Raw genomic sequence first — 21,739 nt, 5'->3', positions numbered from 1 at the left:
TGAGTTTTTACTGCCAGCTTCAACTAGTTGGGGGAAATCTTTGTGACATATCCCCATTTTAAATCATGCCTCTTCTCCCCTCCATACTGGGCTGGGACGGTGCCTGAACGCTCTTCTTTGCCACTGGCATTTCATCACTGAACCACGGAGCACAGCAGGAGAGAAGCAGCACCTCTTGTGCCAGCCATCATTGCTGCTTTCAGGGCTCAGGGTGCTCTACGCGTGTGTTTTCAAACATGGATTTTTCTTAGAAAGGGGTTTGAGAACTGGCCTGGAGCCTGCCAAGCCCCTCACCTCCATCCCAAGCGGCGGCACCCACCGCCCCAGCAAGGTTTGCAGGTGGATCTGCGCCCCGCGGAGCGGGCAGGAGCAGGGCTGAGTCTCAAGCGGCCGGACGGAGGAGGTGGCTGGTCCGGCCTCGGAGGAGAAGGCAGGCAGGGCAGCGGGCAGGACCGGCGGGGAGGTGGGCAGGCTCGCAGGCGGGCGGGTAGGGCAGGGCAGCAGGCAGGGCTGGCAGCGCTGCTGACGCGCCGCTTGTGAGTAAGGGTGATGCTCGTCCCCGTGTAAGGAGGTTTAAAAACTGGCCGGGAGCGAGACCATGCCCAGAGAAGCGGCTCGCAGGGAGGCAGTGACAGGGACACGCACCACACAAGTAATGGGACATCTCCACCACCATCACCAGCCGCCCGCAGCCCTCACTCGGAGTGGCCTGAGGAAGACAGGGGACGGCGCACCGCTGCTCCTCCTCCTCCTCGCCGTCTCGATGTCTGCTTGCAAAGGTGAGGAGCATCCTCCTCGCAACCGCTTCCTGCACTGCCAGCTCTGCAAATGGTTTTGGGGGGGTGACCCAGCAGCCTGCCGGCCGTGCCTGCGAGCCGCCACCTCCCGCGCTGGGGTCGACTGCGGGGCTGGGAGGCAGGCCGGGATGCGCAGGAGGTGGCAGCGGCTGGGCACGGTTTCGGAGGGTGGTTCTTCATGTATGCCGGTAGGATTACCCTGTCCCGGCAAATCTTCACCCCAGCAACTTGGGGAAGTGGCTTTTGTTAATAGTGCTTTCATTTCAAATATGATTTATTCTGATTTAAAAGCTAAGAAAAACGAGATGTATCACAATTGTAGGAATATTTAGCATCTTCTGGAAGCCACCTAGTCCAGCTTGAAGCAATAATTATTTCATGAGGAATCCCTGGTGGTGGGGTTAAGTGGGCAAGGACAGAGCTGCTGAGGTGTTTTAGCGCTTGATTATCTTGATTTAATTTGAAATGTTGTCTTACATCTGAAAGCTGCTGTTTTGTAGCAGGGAGTGCTTGTGAAATGAGCACCACTAACTGGCTTTTTAGCAAAACATGCTCTCTTTTCTATTGTTTTCCCACTCCAGATAGATTACCTACTTACACCCTGTGAAGCAGCATTACAAAATAAATTGCCATGCAAGGAGTATTTCTGGTTTGTTTCTGTTGTATGTGTGTGAGTTGCTTTCATCAGGAGCTTTTGTTCAGATTTGCTTGTTTGTTTTTGTTTTTTCTTCTCTTTAATATCAAGAATCAAAGAAATCTAAATAAAATACAGAATCACAGAGGTGTTTGGGTTGGAAGGGACCTTAAAGCTCATGCAGTTCCAAACCGCTGCCATGGGCAGGGACACCTCACACTAGACCAGGTTGCTCAAAGCATTCTGTTAAGAATAAATTCTGAAGATGTGAGGGAAGGGAAGGAAAAGGAGAGCAAGGAAAGGCAACAGCACACAATATTTCATCACTGATATTATAGAAATGATTGCCAGGAGTTTGTGTAAGGTAAGCAGTAGAAAGAAGAGAAGGTGCAAGAAGTGAATCTCAGGTTGAAAAGCCACTCAAACTGTGCATCTGCTGTTCTGCTGACTTGGAAGAAGCTGAGTTTTTAGAAGTTGGGAGAGTTGAAAGATAAGTGTGTCATGGACTTTGTCAGTTTTCTAGGATTTCCTCCTCCAGGTGTCTTTTGAATGGGATTGCTTTCCTCAATAGCATTAGTTCTTTTTTTTTTTTTTTTTTTTCCTTTTTCTTCTCTTCCTATGGTTATTTTGTGTGTATTACAAAATAACTAAGTGTTAACTAAATGTATCCTTGTGTGTGCTGTTGTGTATGTGTGTAAATGAAGGATATTCTGTAGGGACTGCTGCACTGTCCTGGATGGGGTGATGGAGGGATATGTAGTCCTAGGAGTGAGCACAAAACAGATAGGACTGCACATGAAGTAAGAGGTTTGTGAGTAAGTGGAGAAGGGCTAAGGAAACTTAGCAGCTCGTGGAATAATTGCATCTCCTCTGTCCAAAAGTTTATGCTCCAGGTAAAAAAAAAAAAGAAAACAACAAAAAAAGCAAGTGGTAATATTCAGGCTTTCTTACCAGCTGCCCTAAACTTTATAGATTATTGGATTTCTTCTGCTCCCCCTAGAAAGCCTTGGGAACCAGGCAATAGCAGCAACAGTGCTCAGAGGCAGTCAGGTAAAGGTTTAAGTGGGAAGGTGTGTTAATTTGAAGTGTTGCCCAGTTCTGCTCTTCACAACCAGGATGCCAGTCCCAGGCAATACTCCAATTTGAATACACTAATTTAAGAATAGAAAACAAAGAAAGAGAATTATAACATCTTGGATTTATTTGTTGTTTTTTTTTTTCTTTAAAATAAACATCGAGAAAAGCAAACTTTTCACTGGAAAACCATTTTCTTGTTATGTGAACATCTCAGATTTGAAACATATCCCACTTCTACAGCATAAGATTAAGAGTCCCTCTAATTCTTCTCTGGGTAAAGCAAACTTCCAGACTATTTAATCACCTTAAGTCTGTGTCAGTACCAAAATGTGGTTTTGAAATCCACACCTTCATGCCTAGAACTAGATAGTGTTGTAGTTATTGTTATTAGTGGTCCATGTAAAACAAATGGAGATGATGGGCATTCATACCCTGCTCATGCAGCCATACTAGCTCAGTCTACCTTCACCTCTTTTTGTTTCTTTTGGTTCAATTCTGTGAAAAACATGTGACCACAGTTCATTATAGGCTGTCTGGGAGGTTATAAAATCCCTATTAATTTGAGGTCAGTGTATAAATCTGTTAGGCATGGCTCATGGGCAGCAACTTTGGGCAGGGAGATGAGTTATTTTACTTTGTAGGGTTTCTTGCAGTGCTAGGACTGTACAGATAAAGCACCATCCCTCTCCAGCACTAGTCTCCCTCACAGGTGAGTTGCAACACATCCCCTCACTGATACACTTGTAGGATGCTTAGTGTAATCTCAATGCAGTGATGCTCATTTCTGTGTTTTATGGAATCACACATTGCTGTTAGACTGCCAGATAGAATAACAATGTGGAAAGGTGGATATTCTGGGTGCTGAATTGGAAGTGACCCAGAGACAGTGACTTCTAGGTCTGCAGCCTAAGTGGCAGAGCTGGAGAAAGGAGCTGCCCCTAAGCCAAGCATGGCATCACTGCAGCATTAATCGATTAATCACACATTTAATCTTCTAAGGGACTGAGCTTTTCCACATCACATACACCAAAGAGAGAAAACAAAGCCAGTTACGTATGAGCTGTCTATCACTTTCTCAAAACCATCATGCTTGTCACAAGCATTATTCATATGCAAGTGTACATTACATAGCTCATGTTTAATTCTTTAATTATAACACACAAGAAAGCAAGAGGTAGAATCCAGCTTCTCAACTTCCAGTGTGTGTGTTGAGGTGAGCTGAGATCTCAGAACGTCCAAGGTTGTAGATGCGGGATTGTGTTTTGTAGATGCTGGATTGTGTTTTCCTGAGCAGATCTTAGCATTCAAGAGTTGCCATGCAAATTTTCTTGCCTGCTGCTTATCACTGAGAATGGCTAATGCTAGCTTGACCCTCAGTGAAACCTGAGTAACTTCCACACTCTTTACTGCTAAAAGGTGTGAGCATCTGTATCTGCTGTGAACCTGTGAAGAAACCTCCTGCTGTGTTGCTAATGTAGAGCAGGCAGAAACTACTGGACAAACCCCACAATGCAGCTCTCAGACTTCACATTTAGTAAGTGTGTGAGGTATCGTATTGCATTCAGAGTTTTTATTTAAATCACTGACATGGGATACTTAGGCAAATGACCTTTGCTGTACAGCACTGCTAAGCATGATTTGTGTTTCTAGGTGCACCAATGCCATCCCAAGCACTTAATGCAGATGACGATTTGCAGCTGTGGAAAGGGGTAAGCATCGTCTGCTACGGGGGTACTCCCACTTTTTTCTATGCCCATCCTTGCTACCTCACCCTCCAGTATTTCTCTTGCACAGAGTTCAGGTGCTGCTTTTTCCCAGCCCTGGTTCTCCTGTGTATCTCCTGTCCTGACATCAGTGAAGAGGCAGAACACCTTATTTCTCAGATTTTCTGAACAATTGTTCCAGGAGGATGTTGAGGCTGGGTGTTGAGATGTTATTCTGGCTAAAGACTGTCTTGGCTCAATGGAAAGCTACATTTGGTAACAGCTGTGATTCAACTGTTGATGATCAGGCAGTCACCATCCCTGGAAGCAACACAAGTGTCCCATTCAGTGGTTTTATAGTCTGTACATGGTACACAGGAATTGTGTCAACTCATTCAGTCTTACCTCTTGCTGCTTCTGTTCTGCACACAGGGCTGGGACACCATATTTTATCCTATCTTAGCCTCTCAGTTTACTAGATAAAGGATAATATACTGTGTCATTTAGCCCCCTTAGCATTTTGCTACAGTTGCTGTCATGACTTCCATTCTCATCTTGGAAATGAACATTTGTTTTGACCCTAGAATGTGACATGTGTGTTAACATGGGCTCTTCCCTGCCCTTTTGGAACTGATGGAGCATTCAGGGTATAACACGTAGAGAGGGTTTAGCCTTCAGTTCACGTGTCCTGGCGTTGATGTAACCTTCAAGTATTCTGTTGACATTTAATTTTGTAGCTCCTGGTAACATTGAAAAGCAAGTGACTCACCAGGGTTACAGATGCAGAGAGTAAATATCTTCCAATTGTGGCCGTTGCAGGAGACACTTCCCTTATTGTCCTGAAGCTCCCCTTAGTTCATGCTGGAGGTATTGACTCAAAAATGAATGCATTTCTTGACTGGCACTTGAACAAGCCTTGGTGATATTTATCTTCTGGGAAAAACTGGTCTCTTAGGAAGTAAGATCCGGAAGCTAAAGGGTTTTTTTTTTGTAAATGAGTTACATACATTCCAGATTAAAAATGCTGTCTTATACATTTCTGCATTTATTGACAAGATTTACTAGTTGTAACACAGGATTTGTCCTGATGGTGCCTGGAAACAAGGCAAAGTTCCTGCTGATTTCAGTGAATGAAAATGTATGCATTAAATTCTAAATTCTGTGTCAAATTACATAATATGAGCAATATAAAATTTACTATTATAGCAAGAATAATGAAAGACTGGAGAGGCTGTAAGGAAAGAGAATTAGATGCATAGCTATATACCCTAAATTAACCTGATTATGGAAACATACCAGTTCACCAGAGTTTCTAGGAGTGAAAGTCAGTTATTCTCTGTTTGTTACTTTACCAGTGGACCATCCCAGAGAAACCCTGCCTCTAAAAGAGCCTATTTTTTTTTTCCAGGAATGACTCAGAGTTTATAAATATGGGAACTTTGTAACTAAGTATTGTGTTCCTTTACTTGTCTCTCATATTGTTTTGTTTCTTTGTTATTTAACCAACCCCAAACAATTCACATGCTCCTCAGGCCATGTTTCTGAAAGAAACATTTTGGGACAGAAAATTACAAAGAAGCAACAAGGTCCATAAAAATGATTACATTTTTATATATTTTGTAAGGAATTAACAGAAATGGTGGCTTTTCCTCAGCCCTTGTTTTGTCCATGCAGCTTTTGCCTTGCATTGTGTTGAGCATGAAGCAGTCTTTGGCTTGCCCTCCTACAGAATTATGGTAGTTCTCTTAAGAGCTCACTCCAACTACAAACCAAACAGATAATCCAATAAACCCCAAACAAATGAAAATCCCTAACCAAGAAGAAGCAGCAATTTTTTAATGTAGGCTTCCAAAATTATTTCAGTTTATTCATTCATTCAGCTCATTTGTCTCCTTTACTGCTGATTTCTCCCTCCACATTTTCTTACTCCAAAAGTAACGAAGCTGAACTAATATGCCCAGAGACAAATACAGGATGAAGAGAAAAGAGAACAGGGAGGATGCGTTACCAGCAAAAACTACTTGAAAGGGGAATTCTGTGAGCTATTAGCTTTCCCACTATGTCTGCTAATGCTTTCTTGCAGATTGCCTCTAGAGAAATGAATCATCTCTTGTCTTGAACTACTCAGATATGCACTACTTGTTTATTGTTTTTTTTTCATTTAATGTTTTGATTGCTAAAGAGTGATGTTTATGGCTTTTTACCTACAACAAAGTCACAAGACCCAGTGCAGTGCCTACTTTGTATTTTACAACCCCCACATTTTTTTATGCAGTCTGTGAACAAGATGATTGGCAAAGCTTTTTGGCATCTGGACTAACAGTATCAAATATTTAATGGGAAAAAATAGCACATAGCAATTGAGGTTGTTATTGATACAGTTTTAAGGTTACAAAATGAAAAGTTAAACCTCTTTTTTTCTTTTTTTCATTATTATTAAACTGTGCAACTTTAGTTGGAGTACTGGAGGCTTGTTTTCCTCAGCATTGGTACTATTACTTCCATGAATTCAAATACCCTTTAGTCCAGTTCTTCTCCTTTCTCAAGTAATAACTCCACTAAAAATGATTCAATATTATGAGATCCTTTCATCCTGGAAAAGAGACAACAGAAGGAGGATGTGATTGTTTGTCTATACAAGGTTATGAACAGAAGAGAGAGGATGGGTAGGAATTGCTTATTCACTACTCTTCCAAGTAGTGAGATCATGATAACACTGAATGAAGGTAACTTTGAAAAGACTGACCAAGACAAGCAAGTGGTTATTTCATGCAGTGTTTAGGAAAACATGGCCACAGTGCGTTGTAGATGCTGAAAGCTCACAGTGGTTCAGGGAGAGATTGGTCACATTCACAGCACAGAAATTCACTGAGCTTTATTAAAAAGACCTAGTTTCAACTCAAAGTGCTTGCACTGCAGATTACTAATGGCTGGATAGCATGGGGTTTACTCAGACACTGATCTTTTCTTAGGCTCTTCCCTGGGTGTTGACATTTGGCCATTTTTTGAGACAGGATGTAGAGCTAAAGGAGCATTTGTTTTGATCCAGGTGAAATGGGAGTTGGGGCATTTTGTTTGGTTTGTGCATTTATTTGACTTAGGTTTTTTGTCTAGGTGTGTCACATTCTGTTTTGTCTAAACTCATCAGCAACAACTTCTTCCACTGTGCTCTCTGAGTTTAGATCCCTTGAAATATATTGAATCTCTCCTACTAGTACTGTGATTTGGGAACCACATCTTTTAAACACAATATTGTAAGGGTCCTCATTTGCAAGGCAAATCAGTGCAAACCTCAGATATCGCCTGCTTGGTGACTCACACAAATTGACTGGCATACATAAGATGTACTGGCACACCTAATCATCCAAGAGATGTGTGCATCATACACCTGCAGGGATGCTGGAATCTGATTGGAAGACTTGCATTTTCAGCCTGCTCGTTTAATCACTTGCTTTAGTTTTGTAATTTTCTTTGCAGTTTTGTATAATTCAGAGATACCACAGAAAAGATTTGAGTACATAGTCCAGCCCCCAAACACTTAAAATCATAATTTAAAATATGGCTTAGTCTGAGAAGGTTAAAAATAACAGGTGCATGAGGTAGGTAAGATTAAAAAGAACAAGTAGGTGTTTGTTCAGATCAAGCAAGTGCACTTTTTTTTTTTTTTTTAATCTGGGTAGGGCCTTTTTTGCCCCTTGAATGCAAAATATTTAATGAATGTGCCTCATAAGGATTCCTTTCAGTGGACAACCTTGCCACACCTTTAGCTGCCCTGAACTGTTTCTGAAAATATACATATCTCATTTGTTTTTACTAATCTGACTTCCTAAAGAAGGACTGTGTGAACTTTTACAGATAGAAGATGCATGCTCTGCCTACCTGTCCCCAGATTCCCAGCATCAGGTAAGTCAGACAGAGGTTACTTCATTATTCTGATACTTTGTTATATGCAGTAGGATTGGAAGTGTAATACTTGAGTTCACATTTTCTTTGCATTAGGCGTCCACTACACTGGAAGAACTTTGTTTCTTGATCATGGGATTTCTTCAGAAACCACAGGTAACACACACGAAAGTCTACTTAGCATTTATGAAGCTTGATTCATACAACTAATTCTGAGGACCAAGTATCTGAAGTGTCAGTGCTGGAAGTAATACTGTCAATTCTTACTCTGGAAGGCTATGTGTCCTAATCCAACAGATATTAAAGATAGCAGGGAGACTCCAATGTTTGGAAAGTAATCTCCAGGTCGCATACAAGGTTTTAGGTGTTTCTGTTTTCTCTAGATTATAAAAATTATGAGCTCTCAATGGAGAAAGAAATGTACTTAGGAGTGTCTAGGGATATACAAATGAGCATCTGCTAAACACATCTGCTGTTCTAGGAGAGAGTAATCAATGCTCTCTACAGAGTTTGAAAAGAGTAGTTACATTGATAAGCAAAGACATGTAATATATCTGCCAAGGAAGGATGATCTTCCAACCCAGTACTGAAAAGTTTATAATACAGTCAAAATTGTCCATTGCTTTCTTTTTTCTTTTTTTTTTTCTTTTTTTTTTTCCCAACAAATGAAAGCCTCTCTACTGATTCTTATTCCCACAGGGCTTAGATGAAAAAGACAACACCAAAAGGGTAAGACTTCAATGTATATTTTACACTCACACTAACATTGTCAAGAAAATGATAACACCCTTGACCTGTTTTGTAGTAAATCCCCACTTCTAATTTTTTTGAACAGTTCTTATTTCATTATTCTAAGACTCATGACTCAGGCAACTCAGACATCATGGTAAGTGGCATAGAACCTCCTGTGAGTACATGTGTATTGTACATAAAACCAGGGTAATGTTCCTTTTTGTAGTAGTCTCTCCAACTGTATATCAAGCTCAGAATTGTGAGTTTCATGTTCGAGACATAAAGTGGGCTTTAATAACATAGGAGGAAATCATCAATACTGTACAGGTGTGAAAAACATCCATACATTCATGGAATCCCAACTGCATCTTAATCTTGTAGCTTCAACATTTAAGAATAAGATCAAATGCTTTTTTCTGGTGCTGGAACATAACATTTTCAGTGAAACAATCCAGTTCTATGGAAGCTGAGAACATGACCATAAATATTAAGAAAATTCACAAAGCTTTTCTTTTTTTTACTAATGAAATTGTATGGGGTTTTGGCGTGTCATACATATGTACCAGGCAAAATAGTATTTAAGTCTCACTCAAACTTTGAATAGTATTTTAAATGAAAAATATGATTTTAAAAATAGCCTAGTATTGTTGCTATAAAAATATTCTCATAAACCAACATGTGATCCATTCTTGCTTTTAAAGTGCAAACATAATCTGTTATTTCTGTGCTTCTATGTGTTTTTTCTGTGCACCATAGGATTTTGAGAAAGTTAAAACATTTTCATGTTTTTTCATTTCTTAACAATCAGTCTTATACGTTAATGTCCATTTTTGCCTTGTTCTTTATGTTTCTTCAGAAATATGTAGTGCATTTCCCAGAAACTGGTATTGTTGATACTGCGGACAGTGCTTTCTTGATAGAAGCTCTGGAGGTTTTAATGCTAATTAGGGCACAGTGAAATGAGCTGTTCCTGCTGCTGCTCCTGCTTAAGAGGTTACTGCATCGCCCTTCATCCCCATCCTGGATACCTCTGCCCATGCCTGCCCCCAGAGATTACTGTTTTCTCATTTATGGTTTAGCTGTTTGGTTTTCTAGCCCAGTTCCCAGAGATACTAACTTGGGTGAGATCCACTATTTCTTGGCTTTATTAGCCTCTTTCCACTGACTGCAAGACAGAGCCTGAGTGGCCACTTGGGATGCCCTTTAACTCCTCCTCTCATGTCAAACTTCACCTTTTGTAGATGTTATGATGCCACATTGCCTACCTCAGGCAGACAGCAAAAAATCTGCTCCAAGTAGGCAAGTTCATTTTAGCTATTAAGTACATTAACACTTTGTTAACTCTAGTTATTCCATGTCATTCTCTGTTGTATTTTCTAAGAAGTATTGTATCAAAAATCATTATTTTTAAAGTTACATTTACATTAGTTGAAGTTTTAAAATAGTTAATAGAAAATAGGTTTTTCTGCTTTAGTTCTCAGTGTGGACCTCTCCCCACAAGCCTGCATGGTTGTGTTCTTTCAAGGGGCACTTAGGCTGCACACCATGCCACTGTGCTTAACCAGGCTGTCTGCAAGGCTTGTAGAAAACAAGGAAATTGGAGCTTGTCTTTTAGGTAAAGTGACCAGTGCCATGGTTACAAATTTTACTTGAGAATGGATCCCTTCTGCACGTTGTTTTCTAGCAGAAAAAGAAACCCATTTTTTTTGTGCTGCAATTTAAGTTATTTTGAAGTAAAATTAACTTTTCAGTACATTGGAGATTGGAGCTGCTAAATTCCATTGTAGATAATTATAGAATTGTTAGCAGGAGTACTGTATGGAAATATATTCTCTGTACTCACAGAGGCTGATAATACTCTGAATAATTGCAATTGGCTGGGCAAGAAGTCTGTAAGCAGTTCTGAACTTGTAATGAGTAAAGGTGAGGACAGAGGTTTTCCCTCCATCATTCTTAGTCACATTCGTAATGTAAATATAAATGCTGGTACCTGTTTGTTGTCAAGTCAGAATGTTAAAAAGATAAGTTTCTCAATTAACATCTTCAGTCCTTTTTTTTTTTTTGGTGCATGTTTGGTCCATGAGCCAATACTGTGTAAAGAGACTTTTTTTGCATCATAAGGTCTGAATTTCACTGTTGCTCGTGTATCTGTGTTCATGTCCTCTCAGTCTTCTGTCCTGCATCCTTTACTCCAACTCGTTCCCCAGCTTAATGAGAGAAGACTGAAGAGATACAAACTAGACGTATGTAATCTTAAACTCTGTATACTTGCATTTTCACACTTTGTGATTCATTACCTCTTCTAAAAATGTCCTTGTAGAACTTTCTGCTCCTAACTTTTTATTTTCATTATTTAATATAACTCTGTTATATTTTCATTAGAAACATGAGGGTTTTCTATTCTTTAACTAGTGAAAAATAATCCTCCTGATATTTAACATTTTAAACCAAAGACTGCTGAAGTAACATACCCATAACATAGATGAGTGGCAGAACACAGAGCCTATGTGTCAAAATGGATCTGTTAGTCATTTTATAAAAAGAAAAAGACTTTCAAATTTTATATAAGCAAATATATTGCACTGAAGTTATATTTTCTAGGGGGTTCTTCTATACCTCCCCTCTCTCCCTTTCTATTTGGAATTCAAATACTATCTACTCCTTAAAAATATATTATTTGTGGCCTATAGCTCTAATAATTTCCAACTAATCTATAGGCAATTTTACTGTTTAATTTAAGGTGCAGATTAAGACACATTTTGTTGGCAAGTCAGTCTAAGACACTGAACTTCCAGAAGGCAGGCATTAAATTAGAGCTTTAAATAACCATACTTCTTCACAAATATGTATGTTTCTGTATACATATACATGCATATACATTACAATTATTTTTAATATCCCTTGGAAGATTAGAAGGCAGGTGTTACAATGAAGACAGATTTTGTCTTCAGTTGTTTTCGAATACTAACCTTCTGACATGAAATCAAACAAAACTAAGTAAATTTCTGTCTGTCTATAAGCAGAGAATGACATATTAGCATAAATCACAAGTCCATGTTAGCAACTGTACTCTTGATTCCTTTTATGTTCTAGATCAATTTCCTTAACTTGCAAAAGCTGCCTATTTTTTGCTTGTTTTTATTTTTGTTCACACATTGAATAGAAAAAGTAGAAAAATACTGAAATAGACGTGCCATAAGACACTCCAATGGCAATGTACAAGACTCAACAGACAAATTTTTATCCTTTTGAAATACAATAAGCCCTATAATACTGAATGGATCTGAGATGGGTATTTCAGAGCCAGATAAGGCTAGAATGATATGGACAATATAAGTAAAAATCATACAGATGTTTTATGTACAGCAAAGAACCTGAGTATTGTGGTATACCTGGTGAACTGAAGTTAAAATTCAAAGCATGATCCTGACACACCTCTGGGAACAGTCTGGGATCTCATTCTTAGGAAGAGCCTAAGTATTTCTGATATTTAAGCTTTGTAATGTCGTCCTTCTGTGAGGCTTGAAGATCAGCTCCATTTTGTCCATAGAGACTCCTCTCCCCTGAAGGCACTCTGGTTGTGTCTGGGTAATGAAACCTGGGAAGTCGAAGGCAAAGGCTGCTCATTGTTGCTAGTACATTCAAAAGCAGTATGAACCAAGTCAAAACTTGAGGTGGAATCTGGCCCTCATTCATATGATCTCTACTATTTCTACATGACAACATGTTACTGACATGGAACAATACACATAAAGCATGCCTTAAGGGGCAAGACTGTATAAAACTACTGAAGAAATACTTTAAGTATGTACATAAATAACCGCTCTATGTGTATTAATTTACAAGTGTAGACATGATTTAAAATAATTTTTTTCCAGGAAGAACTTCATGGACCTGGAGGGTTTCAAAGCAGAGGATACTTTTTTTACAGGGTATGGTTTGTTTGACTTTTTTTTCTTTGAATTTTGTGCTAAGTATTACAAACAAAAATGTAGAGAAACCAACAAATTATAGTAAGAGTTACTGTGACTGAGGGAATTCTGCTCAGTTAGAGCATCCCACCATACAGGACAACCTAAGATCTGCTCGAGACATTTTCTTGGATTAAAATAAAGGCATAGCAGGAATTTTTTGTACATACCTTAATATTCGTGTATACACAATACCATGCTATACCTTAATAAGTCATTGGTCATTATGTATTTAATTCTCAGAGAAAGTTCTAGAAAATACAGCATATTGGACAATCTCTCTAAAGGTTTGTTCAATATGGTACATTTGCATATGATATAAATACAATGCCATGCTTACACAATCAAAAGAGCTACTGGGTCTTCCTCTCCCTTTTTCCTTGTGTTTTGGCCAGTATGGTTAGAAGCTAGATACAAAATTCTCAAGTATGAAACTACCTGTTCATCTTTTATGCCATAGAGCCCTTTTACTCCATTTTAGAAATATTGAGTAAGGTAAAAATGGCAAAGCAGAGTTAATAATAACTCCCCTAAATTTGGTTAATGCTTTTTTCTATTTAAATAAGAAGGTGGCTAATGGCTTTATTTAAAGAAGTGGCTAAGATTGGACTTGGTGATCCTAAAGGTCTTTTCCAACCTAAATGATTCTATGATTCTAATGAAAAGAGGGCAAGTTTGTATAGTTACATTTTTTTATGTATCGGGCTTGGACTTTTACAGTTCTTATGACAGGCCAAAGTTATAGGTAATATTGTCACCGAGGCATTCACGATGCCAGAGTAAAAAGTAAATCCTCATTAAGCTCAGAAAGGCATTTTTTTAGCAGCTTTAGTAGAAATTGTATCTAGTCCCTCAGCAGTGGAAAATATTTCCGAGAACGACCATGGCGAAAAGGGAGAAACTCTTTGCCTATGTTAATGAACACAGTCTAAAAATAAAATCATTGAGAGTGACATATATTTGTTTGTTAATTGCAATAAACACTTATAATGCAATAACAGCAATCTGAAAACACATTTTAAGAAAATGAAAAAAGAAGGAAGGATAATGGTCTCTTAGAGTGCCTTCTTGTGGCTTTCTCCCCCTTATAAAATCATACAAGATGGTCATAATTCATTCTTCAGTCTATACACAGATAATTTTACTGTCTAATTCTCCTCCAGAGGAGGATACATATTAAACAATAACTGGTCTCAGGTTTATATTTAATGATGCTCATGTTGACAGAACTGAGAAGTTTATCAGTTTCTATACACACTAAGTTGTTTGGGGCTTTGTTACTGAATCCATTCAGTTTAGCAGAGCACTTACTGAATATTTTTCTTTCAGCCACGCAATGGAAGGAGATCAGTGGATTTTCGCTAAGGAGGTATTTATTTAATATTCTTAAGCATGATCTACATTTAAATAAGTTTATTTTTATACAAATAGGCCACAATATTTGTGTTGAGAAGCAGTCTCAGAGAGCCTTTGATTGTGTAGCCAACTTAGATTTCCACAGACAAACATCTCCCAGATGTTAAATTAACATATCTTTGGATGACGTAAATAGAAGCTGTAGGTACTCAGTTCCTAGGACAGAGAACACAGGTGTTTCAGGCAGCAATAATGGAAAATATCCCAGATTTGAAAACAGTTTAAAAATTTTGCAATGATGATAAGTATATGCCAGGAAGAACTGATCTGACTGCCTACCAAATACATACTGAGAAGTAAACTGACACCATGGGGGTAATCTTACACAGGAAAAATCACACTGAAACTAAGAATTTAATTTAAAAGCATTCAACTATCTGGAGAGATACTGAAAAAGTATGCCAATATTATAATGTTCTGCTTCCTAACACATTTTATGGCTCTATCATAATTTAGGTATTTGGTGTTATACCAACAGCTAATGCTTTTTCTTCTTTTTCAGGATTTTAGATTCCTGACCTAGAACTAATGCTGCAGGAATGCTGAGTACATGGACATATTGTTTTCCTTATAAAAATTTTTTGTTAGTAATGTACAAAGTCACTAGAATGTAAATGTTCTTAAACCAGATTCTGTTCAGGATTCAAATGTGTCTTTATTTTCTTGATTATACTAAAAGCATATTAAAATTATTGCTTCCCAGTGTTGTGATATTTACAACTGTGTGTAATGTAACTGTCAAATCAATATGTGCATGCAACAGACATTGTCTTTAACACTACTGTTACATACATTTATTTGCCCTTTTAAATAAAGGCACTCAGTTGTTTTAATGAGAATGTTTGCAATGTAGAGTATTGTATGTTTTGTGTATATATATATACATATATATTGTGATTTGTGCAGTCTTTAAAATCACAGCTTATCTAGGTGAGACAAAGAAAAGGCGTGGTTCAGTTTTCACGATGATGTTGGTGATCATTTCTATTTCCTTAACCAAAGGAAATTGAACAAGTCGCATGTTTTGAAGACCTATCATGACTTCAGTTCAACTAGAATACAACGGCATCAATTTTTTTTTTTAGCTATTGAGTCACAATGCAGTATGGTTATCATTCAGAAGGTGACTTAACTGTGTTATTTACATTCCTCGAGAATTAGGATTCACTCGAAAACTCAACTGGTTTTGATGTAGACTTAGAGAAACTGTACTCAAAAGCACAAGTTAGTTTCACAATCTTCCTAGCTGCTCTCTCTTGAGTTTATTTTCACACCAGGGTTATGTCGACATACAATGTTGAGGTTGTAATTATGTATCAAGTAACTAATCCATTAGTATAGAAGCCGATCGGGTTTTTCTTAACATTGTACTGGCTAGTCAGGGATTAAATTGACCTCAGCATTACTGCATTAAATTGACCTCAGCTTGGTTCTGCAAGCTCGGATGAGCAGCTGAACTTCAGACGGTACCTGGGAAAACAGATGGCCTCAGAGGAGGAAACCAGCTTAAGAAGCCCTGTTCCTCCTCTTGCCTGCTTGTTTTCACTCTGCAGTTTGCTATGCCTCTAGTTAAACTGCTGCTATTATGTACGAACTGAGGCTCTAGTTACATATGAACCCTACTCTAACTAATGTGTGGCCTGCCACAAAAAGCCTTACACCACACAACTACCATCCTCCACTCATGCAGGCCATGGTTGAAAGGCAAAGCAGGGAGCCTTCAGGATTTGTTTATTTCTGCTGGTTTTGTGCTTTATTTTTTCTGAAATTGCTTTGAACAGGATCAGTTTTCTCAGCAGGGCCAAACAGTTGGGGCCCACTGCTGCCTCAGGCTACCACCGTTAGAGCCAGTGAGGGCGGCGGGGTGGCCCTGCCCCAACGGCCGCTGTCATCCAGTCAGACCAGCGGCCTCCACTAGCTGAGGCAGTGCCCCGGGGGCAGCCATGCAGGTGGGCGCAGAGGGTCACCCCGGATCCAAGGTGTCAGGGTCTCGCAGCAGCCGAGACTGAGGGAGTTGGGGCGGGAACATCAAGGCAATGGGGGAGGCGGCAGGTAGGTAGGGGAGGCAGGTGCCTGAGGCAATCACCTCAATGGAGGCAACTGGAGAGAAAAGGATGGGCAGGGAGAAGGTAAGGAGCAAAGGCAGCTGCCAGGGCCTGTGCATAAAAAGCGTGCAGTCCCTTCATCTTAACTGTTTACAGAAACTGCCACAAGGTTGGACTTGGTGACCTTGAAGATCTTTTCCAACCTAGCTGATTCTATGAGTCTATGATTCTAATACCTTATTCTTCATAGCAACACAATACTGATACAAAAAGCCTGCCTGTATAAAGCTGTATTTCTTTAAGTGTGTTTAAGTAAGCAGCGTATAGTTTTGTGTTTCTGAAATAAGTTTCCATACATCTTTTAAGCAATTTTTAGCTCCTATTTTGGAGACTGATTATTTTATCTATGCTTACATTTTTAGTTTTCTTTCTCTCTTATTTTCTTGCTGTTTTCTGTTCAGAAATAAAAAATGACAAATGAAAATCCATGATAGAGAACTGTCCATGAAGGTATTGCAGCCTCTAAGTAATGTTTCCCTTTTGTAACATCCTTAATAAGTGCCAACATGAAAAAGGGCTGGTTTTGATTTTAAAAAGGTGCACAAGATTGATTTAGTTTTGTTTCGTTATATTAAAACAGGACCCAAACGAAGATACTGAATGGAATGACATACTCAGACAATTTGGAATTCTTCCGCCAAAAAAAAACCCGAAAGATGAAATTGAAGAAATGGTTTTACGCTTGCAGAAAGAAGCAGAAGGCACGTAGAATTAAAAATACATGCCATTACTATAACAAAATTTGAAAAGCAGAAATATTTTCAATAATGCTACTAGTAACTTAAACATTGTACAACAACTGTTGTTTTAATGATTTTCACTTGGCAATTCTAAAATGGATTCTGAATTAAACGTACAATGCAAATATAACAGTTACTGACAAACATGGCATGTAATGTATGAATGATTTTCATAATGTCATAAAATAACCGATCAGTATCAGCAAGATTCACATTCTGAACAAGGGATTGTAATCTACTCCTGTATTTCTGTTTTTTCCTGCATGGCTGTATTTAAATAAATTTCTTTTCCTCTCTCTTACCCAGAGTTAGGCCAAAGTTGACTAACTTCTGAAATTAGTACATCTGTTTCTTTCCATTAGCTCCACAACTATGTAATACTTTTCATACATTAAAAATGTTTGCAGACAGTTTGGGGAACAAAAAGTGACTAATTTTTTGTTTGTTGTTTCTAGTGAAGCCATATGAAAGAATGAATCTGAAGGAATTAGAGGAAGCTGAAGATGATTTTGATGAGGCTGATAGGGAAGCTATTGAAAAGTACAGGTATAGTAAGATACTTCTGTCCAGATTAAGAGTGCACGTGTCACTGTCACACATGTACATGCTCTTGAAAAATAAAATCTTTTAAACACTCATGTCTGCTGACTGACATATCTGCAGAAAAGCTTTGCTATACTATTTCTTCCTGATTACCTGTGGCAAAGAGAAGCAGTGACACCATATTTTACTTTGTTGTTTTGTTAGAACAAAATTGTTTAGTGTGAAAGATGGATATTTAAAAGAAAACAAACAGAAGGGGCCACAGTGGAAACTGCTGTTTTACATCCTCAGTTCAGTGGAAGATATATTGTGGTACTGTATGTTTGAAGTGTTGTATACTCAACATTTACCTAAGTTAGCATTGTTGCTAGATTATAATAACATTGCATATATATTTTTTAAACTTTTTTTTGGAAAAGGCATTTCTATGGTGGCTTTCAGTTATTAAAATTAATAGCTGCTTTTAGTTCAGTTAATCTCAGGCATTTTTTTCTACCTTGCAAGTATTTTTATGGATGAAGACTGCCATCTACTGGGTTTACATTCCAATTTTTGTGAATTATTTTAAAATCGTAAATAGTTCTTCCTCAAACTAATATCATATTCATAATAATAATAAAAAATACCTGGATTATTTTAATTGCTTTGCCTCAAATGATATATCCTTGTGCAATGTGTTTATTACTCAGATTTTCCAAATCTAATGCTGATGAACTAAAAAAAATGTATTTTAATGTTCTCTTATTGAATAAGGATTAGCATAGAAGCCTTCCCAGCTCTGAAGTTACATTCAAAGACCTTGAGCTAAAGGGTTACTCAAAGCATTTTTTAAAGTAACTGAGAGAAATGCAGTAGATATTACTTTAAAATGCATTTTAAATGCTCCAAAGATGCTTATTGTTGTTATTATTACTTTTTAATTAGGCAGCAACGCTTGCAAGAATGGAAGAGTCTTCAGAGGAGGCAGAAGTATGGAGAGCTAAGAGAAATTTGTGGAGAGCAGTATGTAAAGGAAGTGACAAATGCTCCAGAAGATGTTTGGGTTATAATTCATCTTTATCGGTCAAGGTAATTCCATTCTTGTTTAAGATGTTAATACTTCAATATAGAGAATTTAACTGATAATTAAAATACCAAGAAAAATTAAATACAGTAGACTAATAAAACAGCAATTTTTTGGAGATGATGGAATCGTAGAGCATGGGACCTCCTTGACTTATCAACTAATTTTGTGAGAGTTAATTACTTCAATTATATGAAAGATTTCTCTTGCTGCATATGCTTATCACTATGCACTACACCTCACTGAGATTCCTGAATTTCACTGAGAAAGTAGGGAAGTGGTAAATGCTTCATCCCTGGCAGTGTTGAAGGCAAGGTTAGACAGAGCCTTGGGTGACATGGTCTAGCGTAAGGCGTCGTTGCCTAGATGATCTCAAGGTCCTTTCCAACTCGAACCATTCTATGATTCTAAAGTAGTGTCCATTGTGTGTGTTAAAAGAAGTCTGTGTTAAAGGAAGTTCGTTTGCAGGTTCTTTTCTCAGAAGGAGTGCTCTATACGATTATTCCACCTTATTTCCCCTTTTACTGGAATTAATCAAAAACCCAATAGGCTAATTCTCAGTTATAAACCTGAGCAAAGCTAGGGAATTCATTTGTTTATCATTCCCCAATAAATTCTCTAATGGTAAGAGAAGCTGTGATGGAATTCAGCAGAAATGTCAGAGGGTTTCCATGATCAGTTCAGGATATGTTAGCAACTCCATTAGATATTTTTGAAAAGCACTGAGAATTGGTATGGAATGTTGACTGCATTGCTTAGATTCAGACTGGCTCTCTTTTTTCCTTCTTTTTAAGTCTGTTGGGGAGAATCTTCTTTGATTCTTCTCAGTTGTCAGGAACTGAGTATTATTTCCATGAGGAATAGGTCAATCAAGTGAGAGTGAAATTGTTCAAATTACAGTAACGTAAATTTACAGATCTGATGAAAGAAAATAGCAGCTTTTCTTGCTTTTAGTTGGTTCTGTTTACTGGAGAACCAATCCTATACTTTACCCTTGCATAAATACGAGTCTGTGGGAAAACTCATAGTTCCTTAGGAATGAATATGAGATCTCCGAAGTCTCTAGTGGTCGGTAACAAAACTGCTTCACCTGCCTTTGGCCACGAGAGGGTACTGCGGGAACTCGTCGAGGATCCATAGGGTAAACCAGCCTCTCTGACTTCAGCCACTTGCAGCAAAGATCCTAACTTCTAAAAGGTTAACAGGATGAAGGGAAGCAAAAAAACCCACCACTGTTTGTAATTGTGGAGGAGTTTTTTTTGTTTGAGGTTTTTCTGTTTGTTTTGTTTGTGTTGTTTGCATTTTTTTAACTGAGGCTTATATAGTGGTTGTACTGTAAACAGTAGCTATGAAAGTAATCAACAGGCCTCTGGTGGTTACTGTGACTACATAAAGGTTTCCCTGATGTTACTCAGATTTTACTAAAAGAATGAAGAAGCAATTAAATGGTAAACTGAAAGCCAGCTCTAATAAATGAAAGTAAAATGTATATTACAGAATAAAAAAATAAAAAAATCTAATTTAAACTCTACCATAAACAGACAAAATGAGCTTTAAAAATCATAGTGGAGAACAAAATTTGAGGCACAATGCTCAACTGTCTGGTAGCTTTACTGACCTATTTTATAGACTGTTACTATTACATATTTTTATTTGGACAGGTCTTTAAATCACAATGATCTTAGAAGCTAAATAAAATTTGTGGTGCAATCCTTGTAACAATTTACAGTAGAAGCAGACTATAGGAAAAGGTCATTTATTCTTCAAAAGCTTTATTTTTAATAACTTTATTTTACAGATCATTTATACCAGCAGTGTCATTGTGATTTCTTTCTCTTTTCTAGCATCCCAATGTGTTTACTGGTTAACAAACACCTCAGCCTACTGGCCAGAAAGTTTCCAGAAGTCAAGTTTCTCAAGGCTGCTGCGAACAGCTGCATTCAGAATTACCATGACAGCTGTTTACCCACACTACTTGTATATAAAACTGGTGAAATAAAAAGCAGGTTCATTGGAGTAACTCAGTGTGGAGGAATATATCTTAAAGTAGAAGGTATGAAAAATATTTTTAAATTGTTCACATTACAGAATATTTTATGTTCTTTGTAATCATTAGATCTAAAGATCACTGCTTAAAGGTGGAAAACATTTTTTATTTTTGTTTTAAAAAAATCTATGAAAATCAAAAAACTCATGTAATTCTGTTAACTGATAAAAATATTGATAAAATTGCAATTTCACAGTTAGATATTTTACTGGGATAAAGTTGGGTTGTTGCAAGGATGGCTTTTTTTTTGTGTTGTTAAGATGGATCTTGGTCTTTAATAAATGTCCTTTTCTCTTAAGTGAGAATTCATTGCAGTTATCAGAACAAATTGTTATTTTTACAGAGCTTGAATGGAAACTAGCTGAAGTTGGAGCAATAGAAACTGACTTAGAAGAAAACCCAAAAAAGGGCATTGTGAATATGATGACACTTCCAGTGCAAAATATTCCTGCTTGTGAAGCCACCAAAAAACAGCGATGCGATGAAACCACATATTACATGAGAAAATTTTAATGCAGATCATCTGCTCTGACCTAAATGAGCTCAAATACTGGGTTTGCTCCTTTGGTAAGCCGGAAAAAATAAAAAAAAGGAAAAAAAAGGGCTTTTGTTTCACTCTTTTTTGTTTTTCTTTTTTTTTGTTTGCTTACTTTGTGGAAGAAAACTGATGTAAATTAAACCCGTACTTTGATGGATTAGATCCATATAGATGGCTGTCATTTACCCCAAGAGTCTCAATTCTCCATTTCATACAAACTCTGCTTAAACAGAACGGGAAAGGGAGAGTATTAGCTGGTGGGCTGTAATCCATGCTTTTCTTCCTCCTTTTATGCAGCATGGGTACATGACACTCCTTTAATTCCCTGCTCTGCTAAGTACCTTCTTGGTTCTCCTCACCGATAAGGTGATCCACAGACAACGTGTATAGCAATACAAAATCAAGATTTGGCCCTGAATCCACTAACAGTTCTGTTTGTTTGACAGAATTTTCTCCAGGGTCAAGGATAA

The 21,739-nt window shown here is 38.0% G+C and overlaps 2 protein-coding genes across 4 annotated transcripts; both read left to right on the top strand.

Moving 5' to 3' along the window:
* Window positions 1-515: 515 nt before the first annotated feature.
* On the top strand, window positions 516-14,907 carry NMU (neuromedin U). 3 transcript variants are annotated; one of them, XM_057414112.1, is made up of 10 exons: window positions 516-779; window positions 4,159-4,217; window positions 8,067-8,114; window positions 8,211-8,270; window positions 8,814-8,843; window positions 8,950-9,000; window positions 11,015-11,089; window positions 12,725-12,778; window positions 14,147-14,186; window positions 14,736-14,907. In XM_057414112.1, exons 1-9 carry the CDS (start codon window positions 599-601, stop codon window positions 14,180-14,182), a joined length of 594 nt encoding a protein of 197 aa, XP_057270095.1. In that variant the 5' UTR covers window positions 516-598; the 3' UTR covers window positions 14,183-14,186; window positions 14,736-14,907. The 3 variants fall into 3 exon arrangements, with proteins under 3 accessions (XP_057270095.1, XP_057270101.1, XP_057270105.1); XM_057414118.1 differs by lacking the exon at window positions 8,950-9,000; XM_057414122.1 differs by lacking the exon at window positions 11,015-11,089.
* Window positions 14,908-15,987: 1,080 nt separating this feature from the next.
* Window positions 15,988-21,327, top strand: PDCL2 (phosducin like 2). The gene is made up of 6 exons (XM_057414097.1): window positions 15,988-16,182; window positions 16,919-17,039; window positions 17,534-17,624; window positions 18,546-18,689; window positions 20,529-20,737; window positions 21,075-21,327. The coding sequence occupies exons 1-6, from the start codon at window positions 16,177-16,179 to the stop codon at window positions 21,242-21,244; spliced, it is 741 nt and encodes a 246-aa protein (XP_057270080.1). The 5' UTR covers window positions 15,988-16,176; the 3' UTR covers window positions 21,245-21,327.
* The last annotated feature ends 412 nt before the right edge of the window (window positions 21,328-21,739 follow it).

The sequence above is a fragment of the Pezoporus wallicus genome, unplaced genomic scaffold, assembly GCF_028554395.1.
Source record: "Pezoporus wallicus isolate ANWC-B61680 ecotype Strahan unplaced genomic scaffold, APGP_CSIRO_Pwel_v1 contig_5709, whole genome shotgun sequence".
Taxonomy (NCBI): domain Eukaryota; kingdom Metazoa; phylum Chordata; class Aves; order Psittaciformes; family Psittacidae; genus Pezoporus; species Pezoporus wallicus.
Note: the sequence above shows the minus strand (reverse complement) of the source record. Positions and strands in the feature narration are given on the sequence as shown.